Raw genomic sequence first — 27,914 nt, forward strand, 5'->3', positions numbered from 1 at the left:
AACAAGCGAGAGGGGTGAATTCACACACGGCTTGGTCAGGCTGCAGCACTCCTTGCTGCAGGACAGTGTGGGCTCTAAATGCTTCCTGGCATCCCAGGGAACCTGCACCACTTCATGGGAAGAAGAAAACTACTACAAGTAGTTAATGAAAAATCTAATCTCCATTCATGCTGGAACTAAATGACTTGAAATCACTGAAGGGTTGTGGTTTTTTCCCCAAAGTATCCAGTTTAAGAAGTTTTGATGCAAAATCTACTCTAAAAAAAAAAGTTTTAGCTAAATTCAAGACAAAGTTACATTATTTAAGAAGCAAAAATTCTTTGCAGCTTTCCATTTTAAAGCAGTCAAGCAGTTTGACTGCCAATGTCTGCTCCAACTTTTCAAACCAGCAATGCTACCACACAGAGGGAGCACTCACAATGCCAATAGTTCATTAATATTATAGAATAGGGTTCCCAAACTTTTTTCCACCTACTCCATCAGTCACAGCAGTAGGCACAGGTATCAGAAGCAACAGCAGGTCTCACCTGCATGCCAATGAAAGCAGAGACTTGTAAGGAGTTATCTGTGTTAACAGTCGTAAGGCTTGGAACCCTTGTTACAGAAAGCCTGCCGCATACAGCATTTTGTTCCAGTGCCTCTCATTAGTAGTTCTGCTATTTTAAAATGTCATTTTACAACAAAAACATCTTACAGTGACTCACACAGTTATGAAGTACAATTTTACCTTTCATATACACATTTTTACCTTAGTTGAGATGCTTTAACGATAACGGTCTCATACAGTTCTTTAACAGGTTGGACTTTGTATTTGAACAAAGAAGGATCAATCATGGCTTTCTTCTCCCTGAAATTTTTTTTAAAATTTAAGAGTTAACTGCATTCACAAAACAGTCTTATACTGTACATGCTTAATGTATTTATAGGCATACACAATGGACCTCTTGAAAATATCCAGCCATACTTAATACAGGCTGTAACTTCCACTGGACCAAAGAGAACCCATTAACTTCTGCCAAATCTTCTGCCACTAGATTTAAATCTGCATCAAAGCTAATTCCAGGGGATCAAGGCTGTTGGTTTTATTAGCAGGGAGATGGGAGATGAGAAGGGAAGGAAGAACAAAGAGGGAGACAAGTATGATACATCTCTCTCCCTCAGAAAATCATCACCTTAGTACTAGTGATGGCAACAGGAAGGCAGGAAAAAAGGAGAAAATATGATGAGGATGGAGTAAAAAGTTAAATAGAATGAATAAAAATAGTAGCCACAGAGCTACAGATCACATCTCAAAATGAATAAAAGACAGGCAGAATATCTTTCAACTATCAGTTTAGAAAGAGCATCTTCACCAACAACATTCTTAAAATAACAGGAATCATAAGGCAATGCACCTACACTTTAAAATAAATGCTTATCGAGTTACCTGGGTTCTTCCCTCCCAAAGTGTACTTTCCTTTTACAGCTATCAGCTACAGAGAACTAGATTTTCCCCCCCCCCCCCCACAGCAAATATTTCTTCCATTTTAACATAGCAGTAACTGTTTTCTTACACCTTTTCCTAGGAGAACAACCACCCAGGTCTGGTGTGCTACCAAAACTCCTTTAAAAAACAAAAGAGAGGCTTTCTGCTACAGACAATATACTTTAAATAGTGTGGTGTATTTATGGACAGGGTTCATGAACAGAGTTAAACTACCGACACTTTCTTTAAATAATGTTGCATTTTGCTATTAAACAACAGAACTTCTCCTAGAGTGGTAATTTGTAATCAAAAGCTATATTGCTTTATCAGAAAAAAAATCAACCGTCGTCTTGTTTCATCAGTAGGGGAAGATGAAAAAGTTATGAGTGAACTAGGAGATTTAGAGCTATGCATTTCATCATCATTGTCAGTCGTTCTGGCATTTACACGATGCTTGAAGGTGGATTCTGAGACAGAACAAAGTAAATCAATACACCACTTGTTATTCTTTGCTCCTATGAAAAACACACACAAGATGTAGTGACTGTACTTTGCAAGGTTGCTGACTGTGAAATTTGCTCCAGTTCTTATTTTTTCCTACTAACTCTGTGAAATAGAAGTCCATAAGAAATGCAACGTTCAGATGTCCGATAATACATACATTAACAAATACAAGTGAAGCATAAAAGAAACAGTACTTATCCACAGTTAGTGTCATTTTAGATGAGAATAATTCCTGAAGAAAAATAGTTTACAATGATTAATAGTTTACAATTACCTACAACGTAGTTAAAGAAATGAAGGGACAGAAAAGAAGATTTAGACTTGGAAACAGCAACACAGCTACTGGACTTACAGATATGCACTATGATATATATATACTTTCTGCATTGTATGATGCTATCCAAGTTAAAGTATCAAGCTGAGTCACTCAGACTAATTAAAGAAATGTGACTAGCTGGGTGGGGTTCTTTTTATTACATTAGCAAAACAGAGAAACTTGATAAAGTAATTCATATACCCACTGGAAAGATTTTAACATCTCTGCCTACAATTTTAAGTTTGTTAAAAGAAGCTTTGTGTTTTGGTCATACCATGACTTGGTCTTCCATGTTCATCTTCAGTTTCGAGGTAGGAAAGCTAAAGTAATAAAGGTTGTCACTAGGAATTTCTGCACTGTATCAAATCAGACTTGTTCCCTCACCATACACCTCTGTGTTTCCAGCCCTTTAGTCTAACAAGCTGAAGAAGGTCACAGATAGCTTATTTATATGTTCTGAATAGATTCTAAGCTCCAATACTGTCCGTAATTAAAAGCAGGGCCCAAAGAATAATCAAATGATTCACTCCTCTGTCATTAACCTTTACTTTTCAGTTTGAGTAAACCTTTCTCTCACCTTCACTGGAGCACATGTAATAGCCCCAACCTAATTTCCAAACATACTAAGTTTCTTCTGTTTAAGATACTCACTGGAAACTCAGAAACCAAGTTAATATATAGGGGAAGATTTCAGTAATAAATCCAAATTTAAATTAAAAATTTTGCTTAGTGCAGAAAAGGAAGAAAAAGGTCATTTGGTACACATAGAAGGCTTGAAAAATTATATCATTATCTAGTTGCTTTGGCATAAAAGTAGTAAATTTTTAGGTTTCACTTTATAAAGCATTATATAAAACACAGAAGAGTTAGCAAAGGTTAGACCCATTGTGCAGCAGAGATCTCCTACAGCAAGCCTTCACAGGACAGCCCTAACGGAACCCCAGATCCAGAGGAAAGAATACAAAATACCTTGTAACAGATGAAAACTGGAACTGACTCACCCATATTGTACTGCTTGCTACTGCACTCAGGTAAACGTGCCTAGCACCTGACGGAGTCTTGCATTTTTTTGAACGACGTTATTCTGAACCATCAACAGACACTAGTTCCATCAGCCCTTCAATTACTTCGAGATGGTGACCACATGACCTGGATATAAATTTCTGCTTACAGTCCTGCTGTGTTATATTCAGACAACAAGGTCTTCAGGTAGCTTTACCGAAAAACTTGTGAGATCGTGTCCTTTTGAGTTACCTTATCCAGGATACAACTATCTAGTCTGAGTCTTGCTGGAACTACTTATATCTTGTGGGACTAATAGAACTAGAAAAATCTCACAAAAAATACCGAAGGTAAGAGGATCAGGAATGCATCTAAAATGAATGCTGTACCGCTTTTCAAGAAAAGAGACGGTGGCTTCTTCTTCTCTTTGACTAAGTTTGGCAATGAAAAAAGCTCCCTTGAAGAATACTAGCCAAGTAACACAATCACTTCTGGCCTCATGCTCCAGTGCAAGCCTTACTCAGAGGTCACCTGTCGGTATATTGACCCTGATAGAAAAGCTGGCCTCTTCACACCTTTGAAGGTGGCCACTGGCAAGCTACTCTATACTAAACAATTAAAACTGCCCATTTGGAGCTGCAAATGTTTTCTGCAATCTAGAACTTCAACAGGGAAACACAGCAACCTCAAGACTGTTGACAGCATACTGGTTATACTGCTGTAGGGACAAGACAATGGCACTTTGCAACAAAATCCTGACTTTGAGCCTTTTGATGAAGATTTTAGGCTGCCTTTGATCTGGGACTTTGGTCTTTCCTTACAATACAAAGTAGACTAAGACCTACCATCATTGTTATTACCTTCAGGGGACGGAGGGATGAGAGGGGAAGAAAGAAGAGAACAAAAGAGAAGAATTAAAGATGAGGAAAGATTTGTTCTACTGAACATACAGTATAGCTTTAAGGACAAGCTACGACCACACTTTCTGACATATCCTGTTCATAATTTCTTCTCCAACTACGGGCAGAAAATTATGTTGAAGATAGCAAAAAATATGGATGGTAAGGTATTACTGGCATTGTTTCCAAAAGCTTTATTAGCTCTGCTTGCATCCCAAAATTTGCAGAAACAATCAATCCTTCCCCAAAATAAAGATGATACTTCACACTGAATAAGCACCCAAATTTACTGCCACAAACCAGCTAACAAGCCAAAAAAAATTTTTCTAGCATTGATAGTTCACATTACACATAGCCCTGGCAGAAGGAATGCCATTAATTAAGTTGCAGCTAATATTGTATATATTTGGCAGTAGAAGCCCCTCAATCTTCAATCTGCTGCTGAGTGCTAGTGCAAATGCAAGAGTTCAACCTTATCCCTAAGTCTAGCACACTGCTGTTCTATGATGACCACTATCCTCCAGTACCAGAGGGTCCCAGGGCATAGCATCAACAATTTAAGATCTCAGAAGATTGCTACCTTTTGCGTTGTAACCCAGGCCTTATACAAGGCAGCCTGTTTTTCTGAGGGAGCGCAGGAGTAAGAGTGTGCTGGCCTCCTTCTCCCTGTACCACCTCAGCTTTTACTGCAGAATACAATAAAAAAGGTCAGCAGGAACACTTGTACAGAACGCGTGGCTATTTCTGCCTCACACAGACAGGAGTAGGGTCAGAGAAAGGTTGGGATCTCTAATGACATCTATTTTCAGTTAAGATTCTCTAGCCTTACAGATTCTTTAGGAAAAATATTTGCAGATGGCCCATCAATCTGTGCTGTGCTCCCCTCCCCCTCTCTCACAAGCACACTGAGCATCTGCTGTACCATTGTTTAACGGCACTACAGCTTTGCACAAAGGCTGGGTCTCAAAACCTGGAGATTTGTGTGCAGACGGAGGCAGAACTGCAGTTCTGTGCATATCAACTTGACATTGGTCCCAAGGTGAATAACATCCATATTCTCCACATTCAAGTTTCTCCATAAACAACAAAATACAGTCCCTGAAGGATTAGGGCTGCAAAACAATGTCATTCGGTTCAGTGGGATTTCTTCTGAGTAAGGCTATAAAGAATCTTAGATGCCAAAATACAAAAAAATGATAAAAATGCTCTACTTTCAGATAGGTTTTACAGGTACCGCAAGTAATACTTTCCAAGTTTGCATATACCCAGAATACATCCAGAAACTAACCAAAATGGTATTACACTCTTGCACTTTCTATAAAAAGACTGACTTGAAACTTTCAGTAAGCATTTTAAAGCTGTAAGAGGTTTGCAATTCAAGCATAAGTTTTAGTTAGGTATGCTCCAGAACAGTGCTTCAAAAATTTTTATATTCTCACAAGATCTCTCTAAGAGAAAGAAATTATTTTCCCTCCCTTCTCTGCATTGTCAAAATAAGTAATCAGCTGGGAAAAAACACAGACTGGGAGTGTAAGATTCAGTCTTAGTACCAGCTCTGCATACATGGAAGTGACAGCAATATAAAAGGATCAATCCCACAGTCAAGCTTTGTGCATACTTGCATAATTCCAGGAATAACCTCCTTTCAAATGCCATATGCCTCATCGTACACAGAAAATGCGTTTGTTTTCTCAAAGATGTAGGAACTCTCCATGAAGAACCTGGACATTGCCTTCAAAAGACAGCAGAGAACTGTAGAAATTATTTAACCCCTGTTCTTTCCTTAGCCAAGTGAGGAGCTCCACCCTAGTTACTGAAGGCATGTCAGGACATGAGAGATCTCATGAAGCAGTCAATGAGAATAACTTCTGCATCCACGTGACATCTCCAACTCAGTAACAGTTCACATAAAGCCTGTATGTTGCTAGATACAAGATTCAGGCCATCTTCAAAACCTTTTCTTCCATCAGCATTGTGCTTGTGAAGCACAGAAATCTGTCTTCTTGTTATACTGCTAGGATAAGCTGCATATATAAGCTCAGTTACTGGTTGGTAAAGGGATATTCCAAATTAAATACCACAATTATAGCCAAGAAGCTCTCTTATTCAACATTATTAAGCTACTCCAGCCTATAGACAGTTCCTTAAGACCAAGACACACACATTTCACCGCACCTAAAACCATAATCAAATCCATAAAATGCAATGGTATGTATTTATATGGACACACGGCACAATGAGAAAGCTTTGTATATTTTTATATTTTGGACACAAACGCATTATGTCTCTAGAACGACTTTTCAGAGAGTTCCTGTAAGAGCTTGTCCTCTTATAAAACATTCTCAACTCAGAGTCCCATGATGGAAGTAATACATCATGCTACGTAGTACCAGACTGTAGAAGTGCAGAATATGACTGCCTTTTCCAAGCTACAGCAGCACAGGTTCTGCAGCAGAGAGAGGACTAATGATAGGCATACCTGCTCTTCCACCATCTCTCAACACAAACACTGTCATTCCAAACAGATTAACAATGATTATTCTGTAGGTACTCCATTTCTCATAACACACAGTTCTCTGGTGGTTTACACATAGCATAACTGGCACCTGTGAATATTCAGCTTGTCACCTTCAGCTGGCTGAACACTCACAATCCATACAAATCATTTGTTTCGGTCAGACCCTGCCATGTCTGCTTTAGTTTCATTTCCACTCAGCCCAAATGCTTTATACTGTAAAAGTATCATTTACCCATTTTGTGCAGAGCTATTGTGCGTTTCTGAGTCGTCACTGTCACTGATGACAATTGTGTCTCCGTCAGCACCGCTACCATGGCCATTTGCCATTCCGTTGTGATGCGCTGGAGCTATGACTTCCAAAATCTTACATGGCAACCTGAAAAAAACACAGACATTTATTATAGTCAAAGTCTTTCACTAGCGCCTGGAGTCTAAAGTTGTAGCTGATGTTATTTTAAGAATACATCTATAACTGAACATTGTATTGCCTAATAAATAAGTAAATACCTAAGCACATTGCGCTGAAATAGAAGGTAAAATACTAATTTCATGAGTTCTATCTAATAAACGAACAAATTAATCTGCTTACGCAGCTACCGGCTTCACTACTAAGGACTCTATTCACTACATTCACTAAATGAACTCACTGGTAGAATTATTTGTGGTTGTCAATTTTTTTTCTCATTTCCCACTTAAGTAAACTAATAAGTTAAAGTAATATATTAAGTTAACTAGATACCAAACCCTTTACATTTGACAGCAGTCTAGGAAAAGCAAAAAAAATTTCAGATCCAAAAGTATTTTTACTTATAAGAGATCATCTTCTACTGCCGTCAATGACCTAAATAAACAAGGCTGAAATGATCATTATGCATCTAATCTTAATAATGGCCCATTTATCTGCTGACACGTATTAACGCTCCATCTGGCATGCACACAATTGACAAAACAAGTCTATCCCTGTGCCATCCTGAATGCTAGTTATAAAAGGCAGAATTAACTACATATTAAAAAGTATAATTAATCAACACTTCATGCTGGGTAACTGTATTGTAGCTGGTTCTTAACCACTTTCACCCCTTTCTGGAATTCCGTGGTTCATATTTTTTAGTTTCATCTCCTAAAGCCTTGTCTGCTTCATGAAAATTAACTATTGCAGCCAATGGATGCTGTCACATACTACCATTAAAAGCTCAAAGGGTCAGGGGAGAAAGAACACATAATAATTCTCTCCTCTGGACACCAAATGCTGTTACTTGAAAGGAATAAATTGGAGAATACATGAAGCACAGGACTTGTATTAGTGTGGCATCACACCTAAGAGAAAAACAAACAAACAATCCCCAACAAATCTATTCTGCCATGCAGTCAGCTTCGTATTATTTTGTATGAAGGGGAGGCTGTGATGTTCCAAATATTGGAAAACCAAGATACTGTAACGACAGCTTTTCTCTTAGGACAAATTCTAAGTGTTCTTCTATCTGAACTGAACATTGGCAAAAAAGAAACAATGTCAAAATCTCTCTCACACACTGCTTTCTGCAAGCAGACAGTACTATCCAAAACTTGCACACACTGGGGGGGGGGGGGGGGGGGGGGGGGAGTAAAAAACTAGGGCGCACAGGAAGAAAAGTTGAGAACAAAATATCCTAGGCCATATTCACTTGTGAATTTAGCTAGGACCAGTAACCCAGTTAGTGCCCATAGCTGTCCTCTGCAAGTCTCTCTCCAACAGGAACAGCGCTCTAGGATGCTCCAACAGGATATGTTATTTGAAAACAAAAAAAAAAGGAAAATAATAAAAAAAGACCCAAAAACTTATTAACATCCTTATATATTCCTAAAGAAAACAATATGACTAATGCTTAATTGTCCACAGGGACACCAGCTGCCTGCATGCAGAGGCAGCCTGAGTCCGATGGACTCACTGACTGCAGGCAAGCTGCCATTCCAGTGCAGCCAGCCCTCGTTCCCAAAGCTGGCTGGTCTGGAGCAGGAAGACACATTTTCCTGGCCAGTGGAGCCCAAGCTAATTAACTGTGCAAACCTAAACAGACCCCATGTAAAGAACCAAGAGCACCCAAGTATGTAATGGCGACAGAGTCTAATGGCTGTTCACAAACTAAGTCCAAGACCAACAAGGCTTATTAAGGTCTGGCCCAGCACCAGACTCCAGCTGAGTCCTAAGATACTGTCATTACAGTATCTTCATTTTCCAGTATTTGGAACATCACAGCCTCCCCTTCATACTAAATAATACGGAGCTGACTGCATGGCAAAATGTGTGTGATTAGGCTGTTTAAATCCAACAAAGATCACCTGCTAAGCCAGGCTTCTTAGTATACCAATTCTTGTTTCAGATTATGAAATATATTTCCTAGCAAGTTCAAATCGATTTAAAAAAACACTTTTAAATTAATTTCTAACGGAAAATAATCAAAAGCACCAATGATTAGGGCTACTGACACTTGTTTACCGAGGATTTATCTGCTATTTGCAGACCACTAGAGGGAGCACATACACACTGTATTTGTAATCGCAGGGAGACGGCCACACAACGCCTACAGCGCAACCTACAGCGCCCAACGCCCTGGAAAAACAGACCAACACACACACACCAATCAATCTGCCTGGACAAAAAGATTCGGATATTTAGTTACCGAGTATTTTTCCAACATTTAATTTACCTGTTTATCCATCAGACAGCCCTGTAATTAACAGGGTATCGCATCTGCTGTAAGAACAGGCATTATATATTCTACACACTCAATTCAGTAAGTAGTAAAAACCCCAATACAGCTGCCTGGGGTTTGTTTTCCCTTTTTAGAATAACTAACGGAATAAGCTGTCACAGAAAGCAAGTGATTCTCCATCCTCCATTTCTTCATTCAAATCATTACCAGAAATCTTTGGGGAAGTAATCAAGTGAAACACGCACTACCTGGCTCAATAAAAGCATAATCCAATGAAATGCAATGATTACTGACTGACAGGAGATTAAAAGCAATGCAACCATTCCTTCTGGCATTAAAAAAACCAATAATCTACGAATGAAGACCTTTTTAGCCCCGCTACAGTCAAGTCATGGCTAGTCGCAGCCAATTCCCTGGGCTAAGAGAGGCAAAGACTCTGCTTCTAGCACGAATGAAGATCTGCTCTTCTCAGTAACCTCATCATTCCCTGAGTTTCACTTATTACAACTCTTATTTTGTATCGTAAGGCAGATATCATAACAGCAGAGGTGAAAGCTGAAGCAAGATACCCAAATGAAGCATACTACTTGAAATACTTTCTAAAAAGGATACCTTGCGCACTCACCATTTCCCGTGAAGGAAGAACTGGGGGCACCTCAGTCTAAAAAGACAGCACCAAGGAAGTAAACAAATGTGTATCCTAATATCCCTGTCAGTCAGGAAACACTTTCTTCAAATAACAACAAACATTACGGAAAAGCTTACAGCCACACAAAGTGAATCCCAAAAGTATTCAGAAAAGGATCAGACATTGAGAACAGAGACATCGTGAACTTTTACAGAATTGTCCCAGCAACTCTAGCTCTGACACAGCCAGCCAAAAGCTAGAACAGTAAACCTACAAGGGGATTACCCTATAACTAACAGTTTTGTGAAACTCTTTCTGCACAACAGGCTGCTACCAACAACAGGGTACAGGCCCTCTGACCTGTCTCAAGGATGGCCTTTATGCTTAGACCTTTATTTTCTGCTATGCTCAGAAACCAAGCTCTGAGGTCTCATATGTTATGTGAAACATTCCAAGAAGTGGTGCATGGCCTGTATGATTAAATAGGGGATGGTTTGAAGAAAGAGAACTACAATACAAGACCCAAAAGTTCTAAACAAAGCCATAGGAGATATTACCAATGTAATTTTTTTTAAATACCAGTGCATATTATCAAATATTTCAAATGAAAAAACCCAACCACTTGAGATCTCCCACTAATTTCCATGAATTTTGAGTAGGGCCTATCAATTGCACCGGTGAAAGAACATAACTGATTCCAGCAATCTAAGGGCAAGAGACACTGACTGGAGACTGTGGCACAGGACATAGTTTCTCCAGAAACCCAATACCATCAGTCTCTCTCTCTAGAAGAATGATTCTAGGCTGTGCTTTCAAAAGCAGCTTAACACTCCTATCAGAAAACTTTTAAAGGTCAGCCTGAACCTTGCCACTTCCAGAAGAACAGTAAGGAAGCAGGAGGCTGAAGGTATACAAAAGCAAACTGCACCTGCAGCCTCAGGCTGCTGTTCCATGAGATGCAGAGATGTCTTAACAGTTCAACACCACCAAAGGGGGAAATCTTCCCTCGCCATTCCTCCTTCCAGCCACATACTGCAGCGCTTGCCTTTTGTAGATCTGGCACTCAGTACTTTTTATATTGATTGCCATTAAATTGAATTCAACTACCTGACACACACACACACACACACAAAAAAAAGAAAGAAAAAAAACCCAGACAAATTAACACAACAAAAGCCGGGTAAGTTCGTGTCACACCAGCTACTTCAGACAGCACACTGAAGGATCTGGTGACAACTAAAGCATGTGCAAGAGGCAAATACTGGCCACAGACTAAAGCAGAGAAGGAAGGAGAAGTACTAAGACCTCCCTCATTTAGAGTCCCTGAGACACTACAATTTCTTGAGTAGCCCAGTGATTTCAGCAGTTTACCCTTCCTAACTGAAAAGTGACATCTAGGCAAGTGAACACTGGGATACTAGGGAAGTCTGTTACAGGGAAATCACACAACTAACAAGGAAGTTGGGCAAGACTTGGTACATGCTTCAAACTCGCCAGTACTCCAAGACCAGCATGATTCAGGATAACCCAGAACAAAGGCTAGTACAACTTACTTGCCAAATTTCTCCTTCATTCAGCTCAGCAACTCAAAGGCATGCACACAAACTATTACAAGTTGCATGACAAGTGGGTTATCTCCACCTACCTCTGCTGAAGCAGAACACGATTTGAGGAAGAGAAAGAGAAGCTGCACTCCACTACATGATGGACCAAAACCAGCCATCACAGGATGCCAAGCAGAAACCTCGACCCTGCAATTATTGGCACCTACACTTACATGGAGAAGTTCTTCCCAAACGCTGAGTAGGCCTTTACATCCAACCAAGGCTGGAGTTACAAGCTGTGAGAGGAGAGACCGCTTCTATGCTGCCCTTAGATTGAGCATTCTGCACAACAGCTTTTGATCTGGCTGGTGCTAACTACTGTGATAGAAATAACAGTCTGGCACTCTGCTATGTCCTCATTTCAAGTTTAAAAAAAATATCCCTTGAAGGCCCAGATGAGTTATAAATGTGCCTCTGTATGCTTTATAATAAACAAGCAAAAAAACATCCCTTGGACACAGAAGGCTGTTTCAAATGGGGCAGTGGAGGACTACTGCAATACTTTGAGGCCAACCTTTAACATAAAGAAAACAATGATCAATGAGTCAGAAGCAAAAGGAAAGTTACTTTTTAAAAGACGTGCAAATCAAAGTTTTTCAAATGTCAAAATTAAAAAAGCACATCTTTTCTAACAGTATGTAAAGTTAGTTGAATACAGAAAACCCCAAAAAGAGTAATACAAGAGGCTATAGTAGCATGTACCCAGTACCACCAAAATGCTACAGCCTCATTCTGTTTTGTCAGCTTTTACGAAGTTGTTAAGAAGTAAATGTCAGGTAGAGTGCAGCAACTCATATCCCTGCCCTAACAGTTCTCATACACTTGAAAGTAATTAGCGAGGTATAAGCAAGACAAGATCTGAAGGAATAAATGACATCTTTTACTAAGCTAACTAGTACAATTTAATGTATACACAAAACAAAAGCACACGACAAGGAGACAAATTTCACGTAAGTAATGGCTTCCTAACTACAGCAAGAGCTGCTGGTTTTAACATCTTCATTTGTCTGTCAAGTTATAGTCCTTTGCTAAGGACAAGAGAACCCTACATATACAGTAGCTGCATCAGCTGTCTCCTGTGGAATTAAGGACAGCACTAACAGTAACAGCAATATAAGCATAATTTTGATTGCCCAGCCTTCGGTTCATAGTATTTTACTGATTTTTAAAGAAATATATAATTATAAAACAAACCAACTAAAACCTGTACCTTTAAATTTGTGGTTATAAAAGAAGAAAGTTCACACAGAAATGAGAGCTAACAGAGATTGGCAGCATCCAAAAATAGTTGTAACAGCTGTTCAACAATCTATAAGAAAGGAGTTGGAGGTTCTCTCCCAGATTATCATCATCTCATATCATTCCATTAAACAAATACAAATATATTTATTAGTCAACAAATACAAATATATCCCAAAGGACTTCAGGGCAGTGGAAAGTGAATTCCTTAAACATGATTCTTCCAGTCCAGGAGCAGACTGATCCTTCAACAGCAATGCTGGGAGAATGCAAACTATACTTGCTCTATGAATAGGTAAACTCTCCAGTACTGTCAGCTATGCTATTTCATATGCACCACACTAACTTCGCTACTGGAATTCAAATACACTTTGTGAAATAAAATAGGAAACTTTCTTTGTATGCAGGAACTTATGCTTAAGCCTTACCACTACAAAAAACCCAAAAAAAACCCAGAACACCACATAACGAAAAAACAACAAAACAAAAAAAACCCACTACACTATAACTTTTTGATTATATAGACATTGGCTCCAGTGCCTCTGCATCCATTCAGCTTTGAAGCCTATATATCAAAGGGGAAAATTGGTGGACTAGAAAATAATTTAAACTCACTGTAACTCGTTAGAATCTAAACATGGAAGACACTTCACCTTTTACCACCTAGTGGTCTTACATTAACTTATCCTAGCGCTCAGAAGACAACTATATAAATAAGCAAGTAACACCCTGTTGTCAGTTTGAATGAAAATGTTGGAAAACTAGCTATAACCTTATCTCTTACAAGGATTATCTTCTGCCATCCTAACTCCATATCAGCTATACATAGTCATGACCAGCAACACACTTCCTGTGCCCCAGTTAAGACTTACAGAGATGAAAACAGTATACAAATCTTTTAATTGGCCTAATGCAGTTGTTAATCCACTACAAACAATCCTAAAGCACTGGGACACCAGCCAAACAATTGGTGAGTTCAAAAAAGATGTTTCACTTACAGACAGGGTTGTTTTGTGATTATTTATGTTTCCTACAGCCTGGCAATGGTCAACATCAATATTCAGAGTGGAGAATGGATGTTAACCTATACCTAATGTATGACCAGATGCAGCAATCTTCCTAACAGAGAATTTCATCTACTACTTCTGCAAGTAGGTTCATTTTAGAAACACTATGTTTTCTTAAAGCATTCTGGCATTGCTTGCTCACAGACATTAGGGAAGTATTCTTTTGCAGTGGTGTCATCTAGTGGTCAAATCAAATGAAAAAAGATAATCATTGTTTATATCTGCCATATTCTGTATGATTTCTTCCTTATAAGAAGGTTGCCTTTAAGCAACCTATTTTATTCTGCAGGTTGTTGACTTTTTAATTAGGTTTTGTACCAACTGATTGACAACTGGTTGCCCTCCATCCTCCATGGGGAAGGGGATGCATCATCACACAAGCTATTTTTAAGGGCAGAGGAGGAAGAGCTGAAGAGCTAGTAGAGTTGTCCAACCTAAAATCTCAGATCTCTTCCCTCCTCAAGACATACTGCAAGCTTACAAATTAACTAATTATCAGATTGCTCCCTTGTATACCCCAATAAAGACAGTCATTATTACTTGTGATAGCACCCAGACTCAGAACACTGATGATAAACCACAATTGGTTGTTTACACGTGCTTTAATTTAATTTGTTGGAAGAAAAAACTAGATTTTTTGTTAAAAAAAAGCACACTGCTGACCTCAAGCAGAAAAGCACAAGTCCAACAGCTGAACAAGTTAGGCTGATGATAGTTTTATTTGGTGCGTCTGAGGCATTCACTGAGGTTATTTCAGGTAAGCTTTCACACCACACAGTTTTATTTTTCAGGTAACTGACTTCAGATTCCAAGATCATAGAATTGTTTAGGTTGGAAAAGACCTTTAAGATCATCAAGTCCAACCATTTCACAAGTTTTAAATACCAATAATACAACACAGTACTAAACCAGTAACAAATGGACAGGCTACTGCAAAAGATGCCATTCCTTGCAGAAAAACAAAAGGCCAAGCAGTACATTACAGTTCTTAAACGCAAATATAGGAAGTAATTCCAGTGATGTGGCCAACATTTTTTCCTCTGTTTCCATAAAGTGTGAGCTAAAACATTAGCTGCTTATTTTACATCTTAACTGACCATGGTTAACGTGAAATATTGTGCTGATTTTTTCCCCCAACAAAATCTCAAAACATTTCCATGCTTTTTTCAATAAATTACTTTCCATAAATAGCAATGTGACATTCTAAACAACAGTACTTATAGCATCGGCTGTTTTCAATTCCTTGGCAATTCAAACTTAAACTTAATTTGAGATTAGGTTTGCTGTCTATATTATGTTTTTGACCAGTGTTTCAATTAACATTGTCTTCTATGAAGGCAGTACTAGGAAAATGTTTTTACACAAGTAAATTTAACTGTTCTTTAACTGGGAATTCAAGCACCTCATGTTTCAAAGCTACCACTTTGGAGAAAAGTCAGCCCCAGTTTGGTCAGAAAAGCTGGACACATACAAACCAAAAAAAGCTGACTATTTTTAATCAATACATCATCTGAAATGAATTAAAGAGCAAGTAGAATTATCTCCTTGTTGCTTCTACTAGATTACCAAACTGCACACATCATTTTCAGAGTGTGCCTGAAAAAGCCACTTCATGGCACTGGGGGGCTTTCTCTGCAATTTCTTTCTGGTTGATAAGGGCTGTTAAGACAACAGACATACCAAAACAACAGAAAGACGAGAGTATCTCCCAAACTCTTGGAGTTCATCCTACCAGACCTCAGCAACAAGGTGGAAGCAGCCAAATTCAAAACTGAGCAGCACAACAAAAGACTAGCAATCAGAAGAGCCTGATGGGGACGTAAGACCAGAAAAAGCAACAGGGCATCAGATTCTGCAACAATCAGAACAGACTGGTGGGGATACAAGAACCACCCATCTCAAAAAAATCACCTTCTGCCTAGCCTCTGCACAAATCACTTGCCCTCTTACTCTTTCTAGATCATCTTCCTATTGCTTACAGTACTATAGACTACTTCACGTGCTCAAGATAAAAAACATTTACATGTTTACATGCTAATCTTTCTAGTGTTTGGCTTCCCTTCCATTTACTTTGTGCAAAATCTAGAAAGCTGCATCAAAGCAATCTATCCTACAAGAATATTACATGTGCAAGGTTAGGTGTTACAAAATATCAATACTTAAATTGCTTGAGCAACCCTCAGTTACACATGCATTAAGTTGTAGGCTTCCCATTAAATGATGCATGGAGCTCAGATAACAAATGATCCTGCTGACATAGCACGTACAAAAACTTCATACATAAATGCAGTGGAAGAGTTTACACTTCACACCACCACAACACAACTGGGTTATCATGGTCTGCCAAATTCTGTTGGTCTCATTGAATGCTATTACACTATAGGTGGACTGTAATCATTTTTGCTAGAAAAGATCACAAAAACGTAGCTGCACGTGACAAACGTGCAAATCGCTCTGTTGAACAGCTGTGTTATTTACAAGTAACATGAGCGGGTATACTTAATCCCCAATAGAGTACTTCAAAATACAGGTCAAAGTCAGCTGTAAATTGGGCAGAAGAGTAACTATGCTTCACCTCCTTCCACTTTGTATGCTTTAATTATGTATCTCTAAGTATAAAAATCCCCCTGCATTACCATGTTATTTGCACTGTTTTAGTATTAGAAGTCTGAGCTATCTCTCTGCTATAAATTTGTCTAGAATATCAATAGCATACAAACAGCTAAAGCAAAATTTTCATGCTTCATTTTACCAGACAAGGTTATACTTACGTAGTTGCAAACATACTATCTCTAGCAGGTTATTTTTTTATGGAAATAGATTTTATCTGAACCTTTTGAATGGTATCTAGCCCGCCCCAAATGCTTAAGAAGTTTAGCTTATATCCTATTAATATACTGATCTGTGAAAGTCAAACAAACAAAATTGTTAGATATGTATCTCAACACAACTCTGAATAACCAAGACGACTGAATTAAATGCTGGTAAAAAAAAATGATAGTGCTATCTTCATGAGGTAGAATCATATCACAACTTTATCTGAACAGAATTTAGCTTACATGGTAAGTAGAAATAATTGTTAGGGCAAACTTAAAACAGATTTATGACCGTCTAAAAAGAAGAGTGAAAAGGATTCTGAATTTCGAAAGAAAAAGAAACAAGACAGACTTGCATTTATCACATATATAAGCCTACATTTCATTTAAGCTTTGACAATGTAGCATGCACATGCATAAATATTTTAGCAAAGGTTTTAGAAAAGTAACAAAGGCAGGAAAGTTGTTTGGGGGGGGGGGGAAACATTCTTCTAAAGTATTCTTTTTGCTGTTAGTTTGGAAACTGACAGTATCTTCAAAGGCAGAAAACAAAGGTATTTCATCGAGTAAATGAAAACCAACACCTGAACTGCACTGACAATTCATAATATTAAGGTTTCTAGTCAAAGCAGAGGAAGAAAACCCCACATCTTATTCTTTAAGCAAAGTGACCATAATACTAATTGCAACCTGAGTCTAGTCATTAGACAAGTATAAAAATGAGAAACATGGAAAACAAACTTTGGATATAGGTTTTCTGTAGAGAAAGCAGCAACTCTACTGAAGTTGTTCTTGTCCTGGCTTTGTGACTGGGACTTTGCTGGTTGAAAGGAATAGAGTAGGGAGGAGATGGAAAGCTTTTTTGTTAAGCACTGACCTTATATACATACCCATACAGATTTCCTTACAACTTATCTCCTGCAGCACATAAACAGACGTTTCTTCCTGGTGTAGTACAAAGTTTGCCTTAAATAAGGTCTGGATCAGCCACTAAAGAAACGCCTCACACAAAGTAACTATGCTCTCCAATGACAGTTTTGAACCAGCCCACTCCCATCATGCAACATACACCAGATTACGCACAGACACCTCAGGCTACCCACAGAAGCCCTGTCTACTCTGCAGTGTAAGCTGGCACCTTCCTTCTGAATAAACAAAATAAAGCAAACCCACAAACTAACAACAAAAAACCCAACAGGTGACCGACCCCACAAGGGCTGTAGCGCACATTCTGCACACGTTCCCATTTTAAACCTCAGTTAGGTGAAATGGCAAACTTACTTAGACAAAACACAGACCTTTCCCCCAGTTCTCTCCCACAAGCTGCTTTAAAGACAGACTCAAGCTAGCTATGTGTTGTAAACCAGCTTATTTATACTACAGAGCATATGTACCAATAATATGAGAAAGAAAGCATCTGAAGCTCAAAACTCTTCCAAGTTTTTAATCAGTCTAAGATAACAATAAAAACACTTGCAACATGCATACATCAGTATAAATAAGGATGACACTAACTCAGTGGGGAAAAAAACCCATCGCACTAAACCCCAGATAATTAACTATTGCAAACATTTTACAATTCCCAATTTCTCCAAGAATGAAGTCACAATTTTCCCAACTACCTAAAAAGCAAAAATCCAACTTACATTGATTCTTTAAGCTTTCAACACTTCACCCATTCTAAGTACACAAAACACCATGTGATGAATTACATTCTACGTGATTCCTCAAAACTTTCATATGATTTTTAAGTCACAGCTTCCCCTAGTTTCTCATTAAATCGCATTCTACAAACCACCAGCCCTTCTCACACCAGGGGGCTGACATGCCTTTGCAAATCCACAAAAAAACCTGTAGTGTCAAGACTCAAGAGAGCTGTTCTGTCTCCACAGCCGCTTCTAAACTAAGGAAAGAGATACCAAGCCCAGCAATACAATCCCTCTCTTAACTAAAGTAGGAAGGAGCAGTAACAGTATCACTAGCTTAAGCATCACACCTCACTTCAGTTGTGTTTGATGGAGTTTATTTTCCCGATTTTTAGTTTAAAAAAACAGACACAAAAACCATTCACAGCAAACAAACAAATACATAATTTGTTTTTAAATATACTTACCTTGCACCATTACTTCTAACTACTTCCACTGTTTCACCAACAAAATACCGATCCTTGACATAAGCAAAGATTTCATCACAGATTTCATGAAGTCGGGAGCGATGGGTAAGGGTGGCCAAGTAGAGAACTGGAATGATAAGTGCCTCTGGAAAACTTTGAAGATTATGTCTGGCTTTCTTCTCTGATTCCAGTGCTTCCTGATATGTCAGTCCTGGTTTCCCTGTGACAGCACAGCTCCACACAAGGCTGTTGCACAGAATGGTGCGTTCAAAAAAATCACTGAAAAGGAAGGCGGGAGGGGGGGTGAGAGAAAGAAAATGGTTGAGTTCTGACTAACTTTTTCAGTTTGCTCACAATTAGTACAGCAGCGAATTCCTTTTACAAGCCTGAAATGCAGAAGCAGCTCTACTCCCATACAGGCTATAGATAATCAAGGGTTATTTAAAACTTTTAGCAATTTACCATGCCATAGCTATTGTAAAACCAAAGTTTCCTCTCACTACAGACTACAGTAACAGCATCAAGACCTAAAAGTCCTGCAAACAAATATTCACATATAAGAAGCCTTATGCATAAGAACAATCACACTGAGTTTAATAGGTGTCATATCCTCCTCACATCCCCCACGTTTCCACAAATATTTGCCAAGAGGAGGGTGTAAAAACTGTACAAACATAAAATAACCCTAAGATCACAGAAACATGTTGCAACTTGAGTAAGTTTCAGCATTTGAGTGCCCTAGCTCACAAATGAAAAGATGGGAGAGGTAAAGAATTAATGTCAAGTACGTCTCTAAATAGTTTTTATTCCTTCACTGTTTGCATTGCTCTCAGTAAAAGCATTAAACTATTTTTTCCTACAGATTCTTCTCCTCCCTTGATCCACTAGTAAATACTGATTCTCCTCCTTCCCTGTATTTCCTATTAATGATAAAATCACATTGTTATTGCTTGCTTACTAGTTATTACATTGGAATCAAGAAAGAAGCACTTTCACTAGTGAGTATGTGTCAATTTTTGACAGGTATCAGAAAAACAGTGGTTTGTTAAAACACTTTCTAGATGAAGTAGATTATGTAGCTACTCACAAAACCATGTTAAAACATATCATATACTATAGGCAGTGACTGGACAGCAGAGCAATCTCTCAATATGCCCCACTTCAGATAAGGATTTTTATTTTCTTTCCTTTAAAAATCTTAACAGAGTAGTATTGATGAGTATGGAACACACAACACAACAACTTGAGTTTTATTTTGCCTTGTATCAGTTCAACATAGCTATTTCAAAGCAGACACAGTACTTTCTGAACGCTGCATGCTACACCAGAAACCTGAAGTTTCAGCCTTTAAAAAAAAAAAACACCTTACACTGCACAGTGTTCCCATTTTCAAAAGGATACAACTATTGAAATAATTTCTAGTAATGGTGTTAGAGAATTGGACAGTTCACACTTCTCTGAGGGGTTTTTTTTTGCAGGCTCCCTGGAAACTCAGGTTGGTAAATGTGCATCAGAGACTGATCCAGGTGACAATGTTCACTGCAGATGGACAGATGAACCACAATATTTTGTAAATGAAAATTCCAAACTGAGGACAATGGAGAGTCCTGGCTCATATAATTCTTTCTGTATGACCACAAGATTCCTCCGAGTGTGAGAGAGATGCTCTAGGAAGAACATCAGTTGTAAGAGGGGAAAAGGACAGAAGAGGAAGAAACATATTATCTGAATAATATTTAATGGCTACAAAAATTCAGATTTTTAAGTTACCTGCATCTACTTAAAATATTTGATAGTACATGGGTCTAACACTCATAAGTAATAAGCAATAATGTGGGTTTGCTTACTCTAAACAAGAAAAGGAGAAGAACAAAAGAGAGAATGACAGAAATTAATTCAATATATGAAGAACGGATGGCTGTCAGTCATTCTTTGTGCATAGGACAATATTCTTTTTTTTTTTTGCTGTCAACCATGGTGAAACACTATCTTTAAGGTGTAAAATAGTTACTTAAGCATTTTAAAGAATAGATTAGACAAATCTGTGGGGTTTTTTGTTTGTTTGTTTTTTTAAGGTGATGGAATACATAAAACATTATCTCTTCAGGTCTCTTCCTGCCCTACATTTCAATACTTCTGTATTAGATTCACAAGAATTTTTAGCAGTCTTACTGACTTCAATGGATAAAGAAATGTTTACTCAAATCTTCATGCAGCTGTGTCTCTACATGTATTTTTGTGTCTCACTTACCAAAGAGGTTCTCGATAATCATCTTTAGCTAGGAAAGAGAAAACCACCCTAAGAGTTATTGTAAAATGTACCAGAACATAATTTTCAAAAATTATGAAAGTAAAAAGGAAAAAAATGGGGGGCAGGGGGAGCAGACAGGGAGGAAAAGGCTGAGGCTGATGCTGACAGTGTCCCTTTAAGAGCTGCTGTTATTCTTTGTGAGGGGACACCAGGCAGTCATACTATTTAAAGCAACAGCATTGAACTTACAGGAACAAAACAAAAAAAAAACAAAACAACCCACCAAACACAAAACCCTCTCTAATATTTTTTAATCCATGATTATTACAAATGCAAATTTCTAAGATTACTTGAACTGAAACATGTTTGAGGAAAACATGTTTCAATTTACATACAAGAGTAGTTTGTGTATCTAGTTTCATTCTCCCTCATTTCCTCTTTTGTTTTGTGTGGATTTTTCCCCCATGAACTTAAGAGGGAAGAAAAAAATTTACGTGAAAAAAATTTACATTTGCGTTTGAAAGCATTATTTGTCTTTAGCTAGCCATTACCTATAGCACATCAAAACCATCTGTGGCTTAGTCTGTTAACACAGTTTTATTGCAATGTTTTAACGATCTCACTTTAACTTGGTTTAGAGGGATGAGAAAACAAAATCCCAACAGTATAGCAATACATGTTATTTGTAGGACTCTCCATCCCTATATCTCTCTGGTACACATCAGTTATCACAAAAAGGTTTACAAAGAGCAGACACAACAGCTACCAAACCTAGAGAATGGCAGCAGCAGCGACACCCCTTCTCTTTAAGTAATGCACTTGATGATATTATACATTCAACTTAAATTCACAATAGTAAGTGTATCTGCTGCTAAGTTACATATGAAATCTTATCCACATCTTTATCTAGGCTAGGGTATGACAGTCTCTGGGGTTTCCTCGCTGGTTCAAGATCTCTGTAACTCTTGACAACATTGAGAAGGAAGTTCATACAAAACACATCCACAAAGCTCGCTCGCATGGTCCCAATCTGCCTGCGAGAAGTCAAACAGGACTGCAGCACTCTGGTGAAGATGGCCACGTCAGCTCAGCTACTTGAGCAGCAGGGACTAAAAAAAGGAGCTCGTTAATGATGACTTCTCAGCTGGATGTCTTTCTTCATTTACATCATATAGTTAGTTTTCCGTGCAAGGTAAGGTAAACAGCTAAATAAATTATCAGCAAATCATTGATTGGTAGTTTAATATGGCTACTTGGTAGGTATATGATCAGAGGCAGTTCATTAACAGAAGCTAGAAATAAATTACTTGCAATCTCTGCGCTGACTGCACTTGTAATGGATATAAAAATCCAGACTGGAAGTGACAGATGCCTTTTTTTGAACTAACCGAGTAGTCCCATCGAGTCCAAGAGCTACTGTATTTTTATTGTGTTCCAGGAACATGCTTATTTCACACTATTTACTTTCATTCATCTTCTTAGCATATATTAAAAACAGGTTGGGTGTGTGTGGTTTTTTTAACTAGAAGAATTCTATATTGGAGAATGACATGACTTTCTCATATTTTACAAGTGAGTAAAATTTAAGAGAGGAAAAATGAAAAAATAAATCTATCGAATGGCTAATTTTTAATAACTCATTTTTAATCCTGAAGCCATTATGAGCCTCTAATACATAATCTATTTAGTCTATGGTAGGAGGGTAATCACAGAAGACCAACTCTGCCATTCTGGATCACAAAAGTGTTTTTATACTCTACCTCATCTCCAGAAGAGGTCAAGAATACATATTAAAAAATAATGCACAAAAGAAACAAAACTGAGACATTTATTCCTTAATATTTACAGGCTAATTACGCATTAAGCAATGTATTTCAAGTAATGAGTTTCTCTTCAACAAAACATATTTAACTAAGGACACTTTAAAAAGCCTTTTGAACAGACCTCTTTTTGACTGAAACCAAGACAGGCCAATCTATAAAGAAGTTTCAGTAAGTTTTGAAGATGCAAAACTGACTCTTCCCCCACTGTGTCTTAGAAAGAGGAACATTCCTACCACTGTATCTATACTACTCATCATTTTCTTTTTCAAGCTGTCTCCACAAGCAAGACTTCCCATACTTTAATAGCAGCTTTCACTGCACATCTATATCAGCTATTAACTTTCACAGACAAGGCGTCAAAAACTGGTGGTAACATCCCACCGGTTTAATGTGTTTCTCATGCATCCCATGCATCTTGTGCACCCTCGCACTTGCTCTTCCTGCTCCTACTATGTCTCCAGAGACTCTTACTGTTGGTCTGTCCCTCTAACTAGAAGTACAGCCAAGCATGAAGAACATCAGTTCCCCCAGTCCCTGTTACTCCTGATAAATACAATCAAACACTGCCAACCTCACTGCACCCCTTCTTAAAGGGTTACAAAATTGTGTGATGGTATTTCAGATTAAAGAGGAAATACGTCCTTAACGGGAAAGTCACTTTACAAAATACTAGTCTTGCCAAATTCTCCTTGTGTTAGAGAAATGACTTCTTATATAGAGAAGAATACTACTAATGTACTGTTTGTATTAATCTCTGCTAAAGCTGCCATGGGCATGAAAGAAACTTTTCAACATGAAGTTTGTGCTCTGTAAAAAAAAAACCAAACCAACAACAACAAACAAAGAAACCTACAAAAAAACCAAGGAAAAAACCAAACAACTTAAGTCTCAACCCTTTGTAGTTGTTCATATAGTTGAGGAAGGGGGTGAATTCAGGTTACCATATCTATACAACCCACTTTATCTACTCAGACTCCAATTTTCAAATTCTCCCCTCAAAAAATTTAAGTTGTTATTGCAAAAGTAGATTCAGAGAAGTCTGATTTAGACAATGGTTTTCTTTCATGAAACAGCTAATACAGTTTTTTTTAAAAAGCGGGCCCTCCCTATCCCTACTAATCTAACTGTCCTTGCTTAGGCAAAGAAATGAGAAATGATGTTTTCCGAAGACATTAGCCATTTGAAGAATCACTTTGCCACCAGGAGAGACAAGAATGAGCACCTTTAAAACTTGCTTAAAGACAACCCTATGTTCTCCATTAGATTATGCCACAAACAACTAACATTAATCTAAACTTACTCATCTGTGCCAGAACACCTTGCTAAGTACAAAAATACTAAACTTTTCAATCCAAAGCATCAATTTTACCCAACCTAACAAAAAAGAGACTTCTGGTTTTGAATTAAAATTAACAAATTTGAGAATAATTTTGAGAATTAGAAAACAAAGAGGAAAAAAAACAAACCCCAAAAAAAGCTCACCTGACATACACAAGAAACAAGCACAGAAGAGTTTTCTGCAGTCTTCCCAAATACCACATTCTAAGCCCTGACCTCTGAGGTAACCACCCACTGACATTTCTAGGGATCGCCTGTGTGAATGCAAGTCTAAATTTATCCCTTAATTTGTTACCTTTGGTTAAATACAGAATTTGGTCTTTCATACTTTTACTTACTGTCAACATCTTTGCAGTGTAAATAAGCCTGTCAGAGTACTCAAAATATTCACCTTTGAGAGCAAAAGATGTTTTAAAAGGATGCTTTTCATGCTGAAATTCTAGCAAGAGTACACGTACCCGAAATGTATTTCAGTGCAGTGTCAACAAATACATGAGAGTCATCTAATTATGTGATAATAATAATTGTAACCAGAAAAGCAGCTTTTAAAATACTGGAAGCTGGGGGAGGGTGACTTAATTCCTATAGAAACAGAAGGCTGTCAGCTCTTGCTTGTTAGGTTCTTATACACCCTATAATGAAAACACTCCTTACAAAACTTCCAACAACATATTCAACACCCCCCCTTCTCCCCCAGAACCGATCGTCCAGGAAACGCAAAGCATTACCCTTCAAAGTTACCTAATCCAGCTTCTCTACAATTTTATTAGGTGAAGTGCATTTGAGTAAGAAAAACAAGTCTAAACACGAAAAAGATTAAGGTGTGCTCTAATTTCATATGCTGCAAACGAAAACTATTTCAGATTTAATCTCACCAGTCTGCACGTCTTTAAAAAAAAAAAGAACACAAAAAAAACCCCAAACCAAAAAGACCGCTTGGCTGTGGGGCCATCCTGCAGGCGGGGTTGTGCTGGATGGGACCGGGGGTGCAAGCACGGACGGTTACCGGCTTCTGAAAAACGGCACCGTCGGTCCATTGTTCTTACCCGGTGATAAAGTACGCGGCAGCAAGTTCGGACCTACCCGTGCAATACGTTATCAACCGTTAACGGCAATTTCATAATTTCCACTGGTCTTTTTACACACGGAGAAGGAAAAAAAAATATAGAAAAAAGGAAGGGACGGCAAGAGAGAGAAAAAACCTCACTGGAGAGGGAGACCCTGCGGACACAGCTGTGCCCCTCGGGTGTACCGGCCGGTGGTGCCGCCCGGCGGGGAGGGGAGGGGATGACCGGGCGGCGGGACCCCGCCGGACAGGTGCAGCGACCCCCGCGCCGGGGCCGCGCTTCCCCCCGCCGCAGGCCGAGCTACCGGGCGGCAGGGCTCGCCGGCCATTTCCAACCGGGTCAGCCGGCGGCTCCCCGCGGAGGCGGGGCGAGCGCGGCCCTGGGCGGCGCGGCGGCTCGGCCCGGCAACGAGGGGTTAACGGCGGCGGGAGCCGGCCGGGGAGCCGGAGCCGGGCCGAGCCCGGCGGGCTGCGCCGGCGGCGCCCCCTGCCTGGCCGGTACCACAACAAAAGGGCGGCCGGCACATGCCGAGCCGGGCGGCCCCGCTGCCCCGCGGCGCCGGCTCAACCAGGGCCCGGCGCGGCCCCTTCCGCGGGGCGGCCTAGTGCCGTCCGCCGCCGACACGCGGCTGCCGACGGGGGCGGGGGGAGGGGGGAGAGCCGGGCCCCGGCAGCCGCTCGCTACCGCCCGCCGCCTCCCACACGGGCAACTTTCACTTCCCCGACGGGGGCGACACAGCGGAGGGAGCGGGGGGGTATATGTGAGGAAGGAGCCGGCCCCCGCTCCCACCGCGAAGCGAAGGGGCCGCGGGATACCCCGGCCGAGGAGGGGCAGGGATTCCCCCTGCCCCGGGCGAGAGATCCGCCCTCTCCCCCCACCCCCTCGGGAGGGCACGGGCTCGGCGCCAGCGCCACCCCCCCCCCCCCCCCCGGCCGGGCTCCCCGCGGTGCTGCCGGGGAATCCCCTCCCCTGCCGCCCGCCCAGGTGTCAGCCGTTCGGGGGTTAAACCGCTGCTGCCCGCTGCCGGAAGGCGAGGGGGGGTCAGGGCGGACAGAGGGACGCGGACACGGGGGTTGTCTCTTACTCGTAGTCCCTGAAGATCTCGTTAGTGACCCTGCAGTAGAAAACGCGCTCGTCCGGCCGAAGGTCGGCGGGGGGCTTCTCCCTCACGAAGGGCTTTCGGTGCAGCAGCGGCATCGCCCCGCTCCGCGCTCTCTTCCTGCCCCAGGACCAGCTTCGAGGGGGAGGGAAAAAAATTAAAAAAAAAAAAAAAATACGGAGGGAGGGAGTAAGCGAGTGCGGGCAGCGCCCCCCCTCCCCTGGCCGGGGAGGAGGGAGCGGGCCCGGCGTGTCCCTCCTCCCGGGGAGCCGGAGAAGGAGCGGGAGAAAGCGGCGGCGGCCTTTTGTGTGGCTGACGCGCCGCTGCCTGCCTGGAACTGCGCGCGGAGCGAGCGGCGGATCCTTCCTCCCGCCTCCGCCTCCCTCTGCCTCACAATGGGGCCATGACGCCGAGCGCCGGGCGGGGGCGGCGCCCCCCGCCCCAGCCGCGCAACGTGCTCCGCGCGGGGATACCCCGGCCGCCGCCGCGCTTTGTCTGCTCAGGCTCCCCTGCCCCCGGGTCACCCCCTTCCCCCGCCTCTGACCCACACACGCCGGGCCGGACACCAACTTCCACTCCCCCGCCTCCTTCTCCTCCTCCTCCTCCCCGCAAAGCAAACACCCAGGAGGGGCAGCGCCGACCACTTCCCTCCCTGCTTCCCTTCCTGCCGGGACGCTGCCTAATGGGGGTCCTCGCCCTGCCCTTCCCGCCCCGCGCCGCCCCCCGGCCCGGCCCGGCCCGGCCGCCGCGGGACAGCGCGGCCGCGGCGCGGTGGCTACCGGCCCTCCGGCCTGCCGCTGCGGGGGCTCCCTCCCCTCCTGCCCACCTGGTGCGGCCGCAGGCTGCCCTCGCCGCTGGGCCGGTGCGGAGCGCGGTCCCCCTCGCCGCGTTTATTCCCTTTCCTCTGCCCCCCCCCGGCTCCTGGGAAGTTTTTGATCTACTTCTTCAAGCCCTCAATCAGGAAGAGCTGCGGGGAGGAGCCTTCCCCCGCTCTCCCCTACATCTTTATTGGCCGCTCGGTGCCTTCCAGCGTGTGTCACACAGGAAGACAGCGAGCTACATTATTAATTAATGGCTGAGAGGGCGCATCCTCCATTTTTGAATTATCAGCAGGAGATCTCCGGTGCGGGGGGTGGGCCCAGGCCGGCTGGCCGCGGCCGGGAAGGCGGCTCTTTCCGCTCGGCACTGCCGGCCGGGCCGGGGTGCGGGCGGCACGGCGGGGCAGGGCAGGGCACGGCACGGCAGGGCACGGCACGGCACGGCGGCCGAGCCTGCAGCGTGCGGCGCTGCCCGCCCGCGCCTCCTGCCAGCGGCATTACCGGCGCTTCCGAAACCGGCGCCGAGCAGCCGTCGAGCCAGCTGGGAGACCCCCCCCGCCTCAGCCCCTGGGAGAACCGCAGCTCCATCCCGGAGCGGTCGCTGCCCTCGGTACCTGACCTGCGGTGCGGCCGGCGCGGCTCCTGCGGGGCGCT

General features: G+C 41.4%; 1 protein-coding gene across 2 annotated transcripts in view; it reads right to left on the reverse strand.

Moving 5' to 3' along the window:
- The window catches only part of BAZ1A (bromodomain adjacent to zinc finger domain 1A), a 65,123-nt gene extending 37,698 nt beyond the window's left edge, over nt 1-27,425 (reverse strand). Inside the window, exons 1-5 of one of the 2 annotated variants that reach the window (XM_040599971.1) lie at nt 27,269-27,425; nt 26,428-26,577; nt 18,865-19,143; nt 6,937-7,080; nt 749-847 (exon numbers count right to left, since the gene is read on the reverse strand). In XM_040599971.1, coding sequence (XP_040455905.1) covers nt 749-847; nt 6,937-7,080; nt 18,865-19,143; nt 26,428-26,540 — 635 coding nt within the window. In that variant the 5' untranslated portion in view covers nt 26,541-26,577; nt 27,269-27,425. The remainder of the gene's footprint in view (nt 1-748; nt 848-6,936; nt 7,081-18,864; nt 19,144-26,427; nt 26,578-27,268) is intronic. The other variant, XM_040599970.1, reaches the window with a different exon arrangement.
- Between the last annotated feature and the right edge of the window lie 489 nt (nt 27,426-27,914).

The sequence above is a fragment of the Falco naumanni genome, chromosome 7 (assembly GCF_017639655.2).
Source record: "Falco naumanni isolate bFalNau1 chromosome 7, bFalNau1.pat, whole genome shotgun sequence".
NCBI classification, from domain to species: domain Eukaryota; kingdom Metazoa; phylum Chordata; class Aves; order Falconiformes; family Falconidae; genus Falco; species Falco naumanni.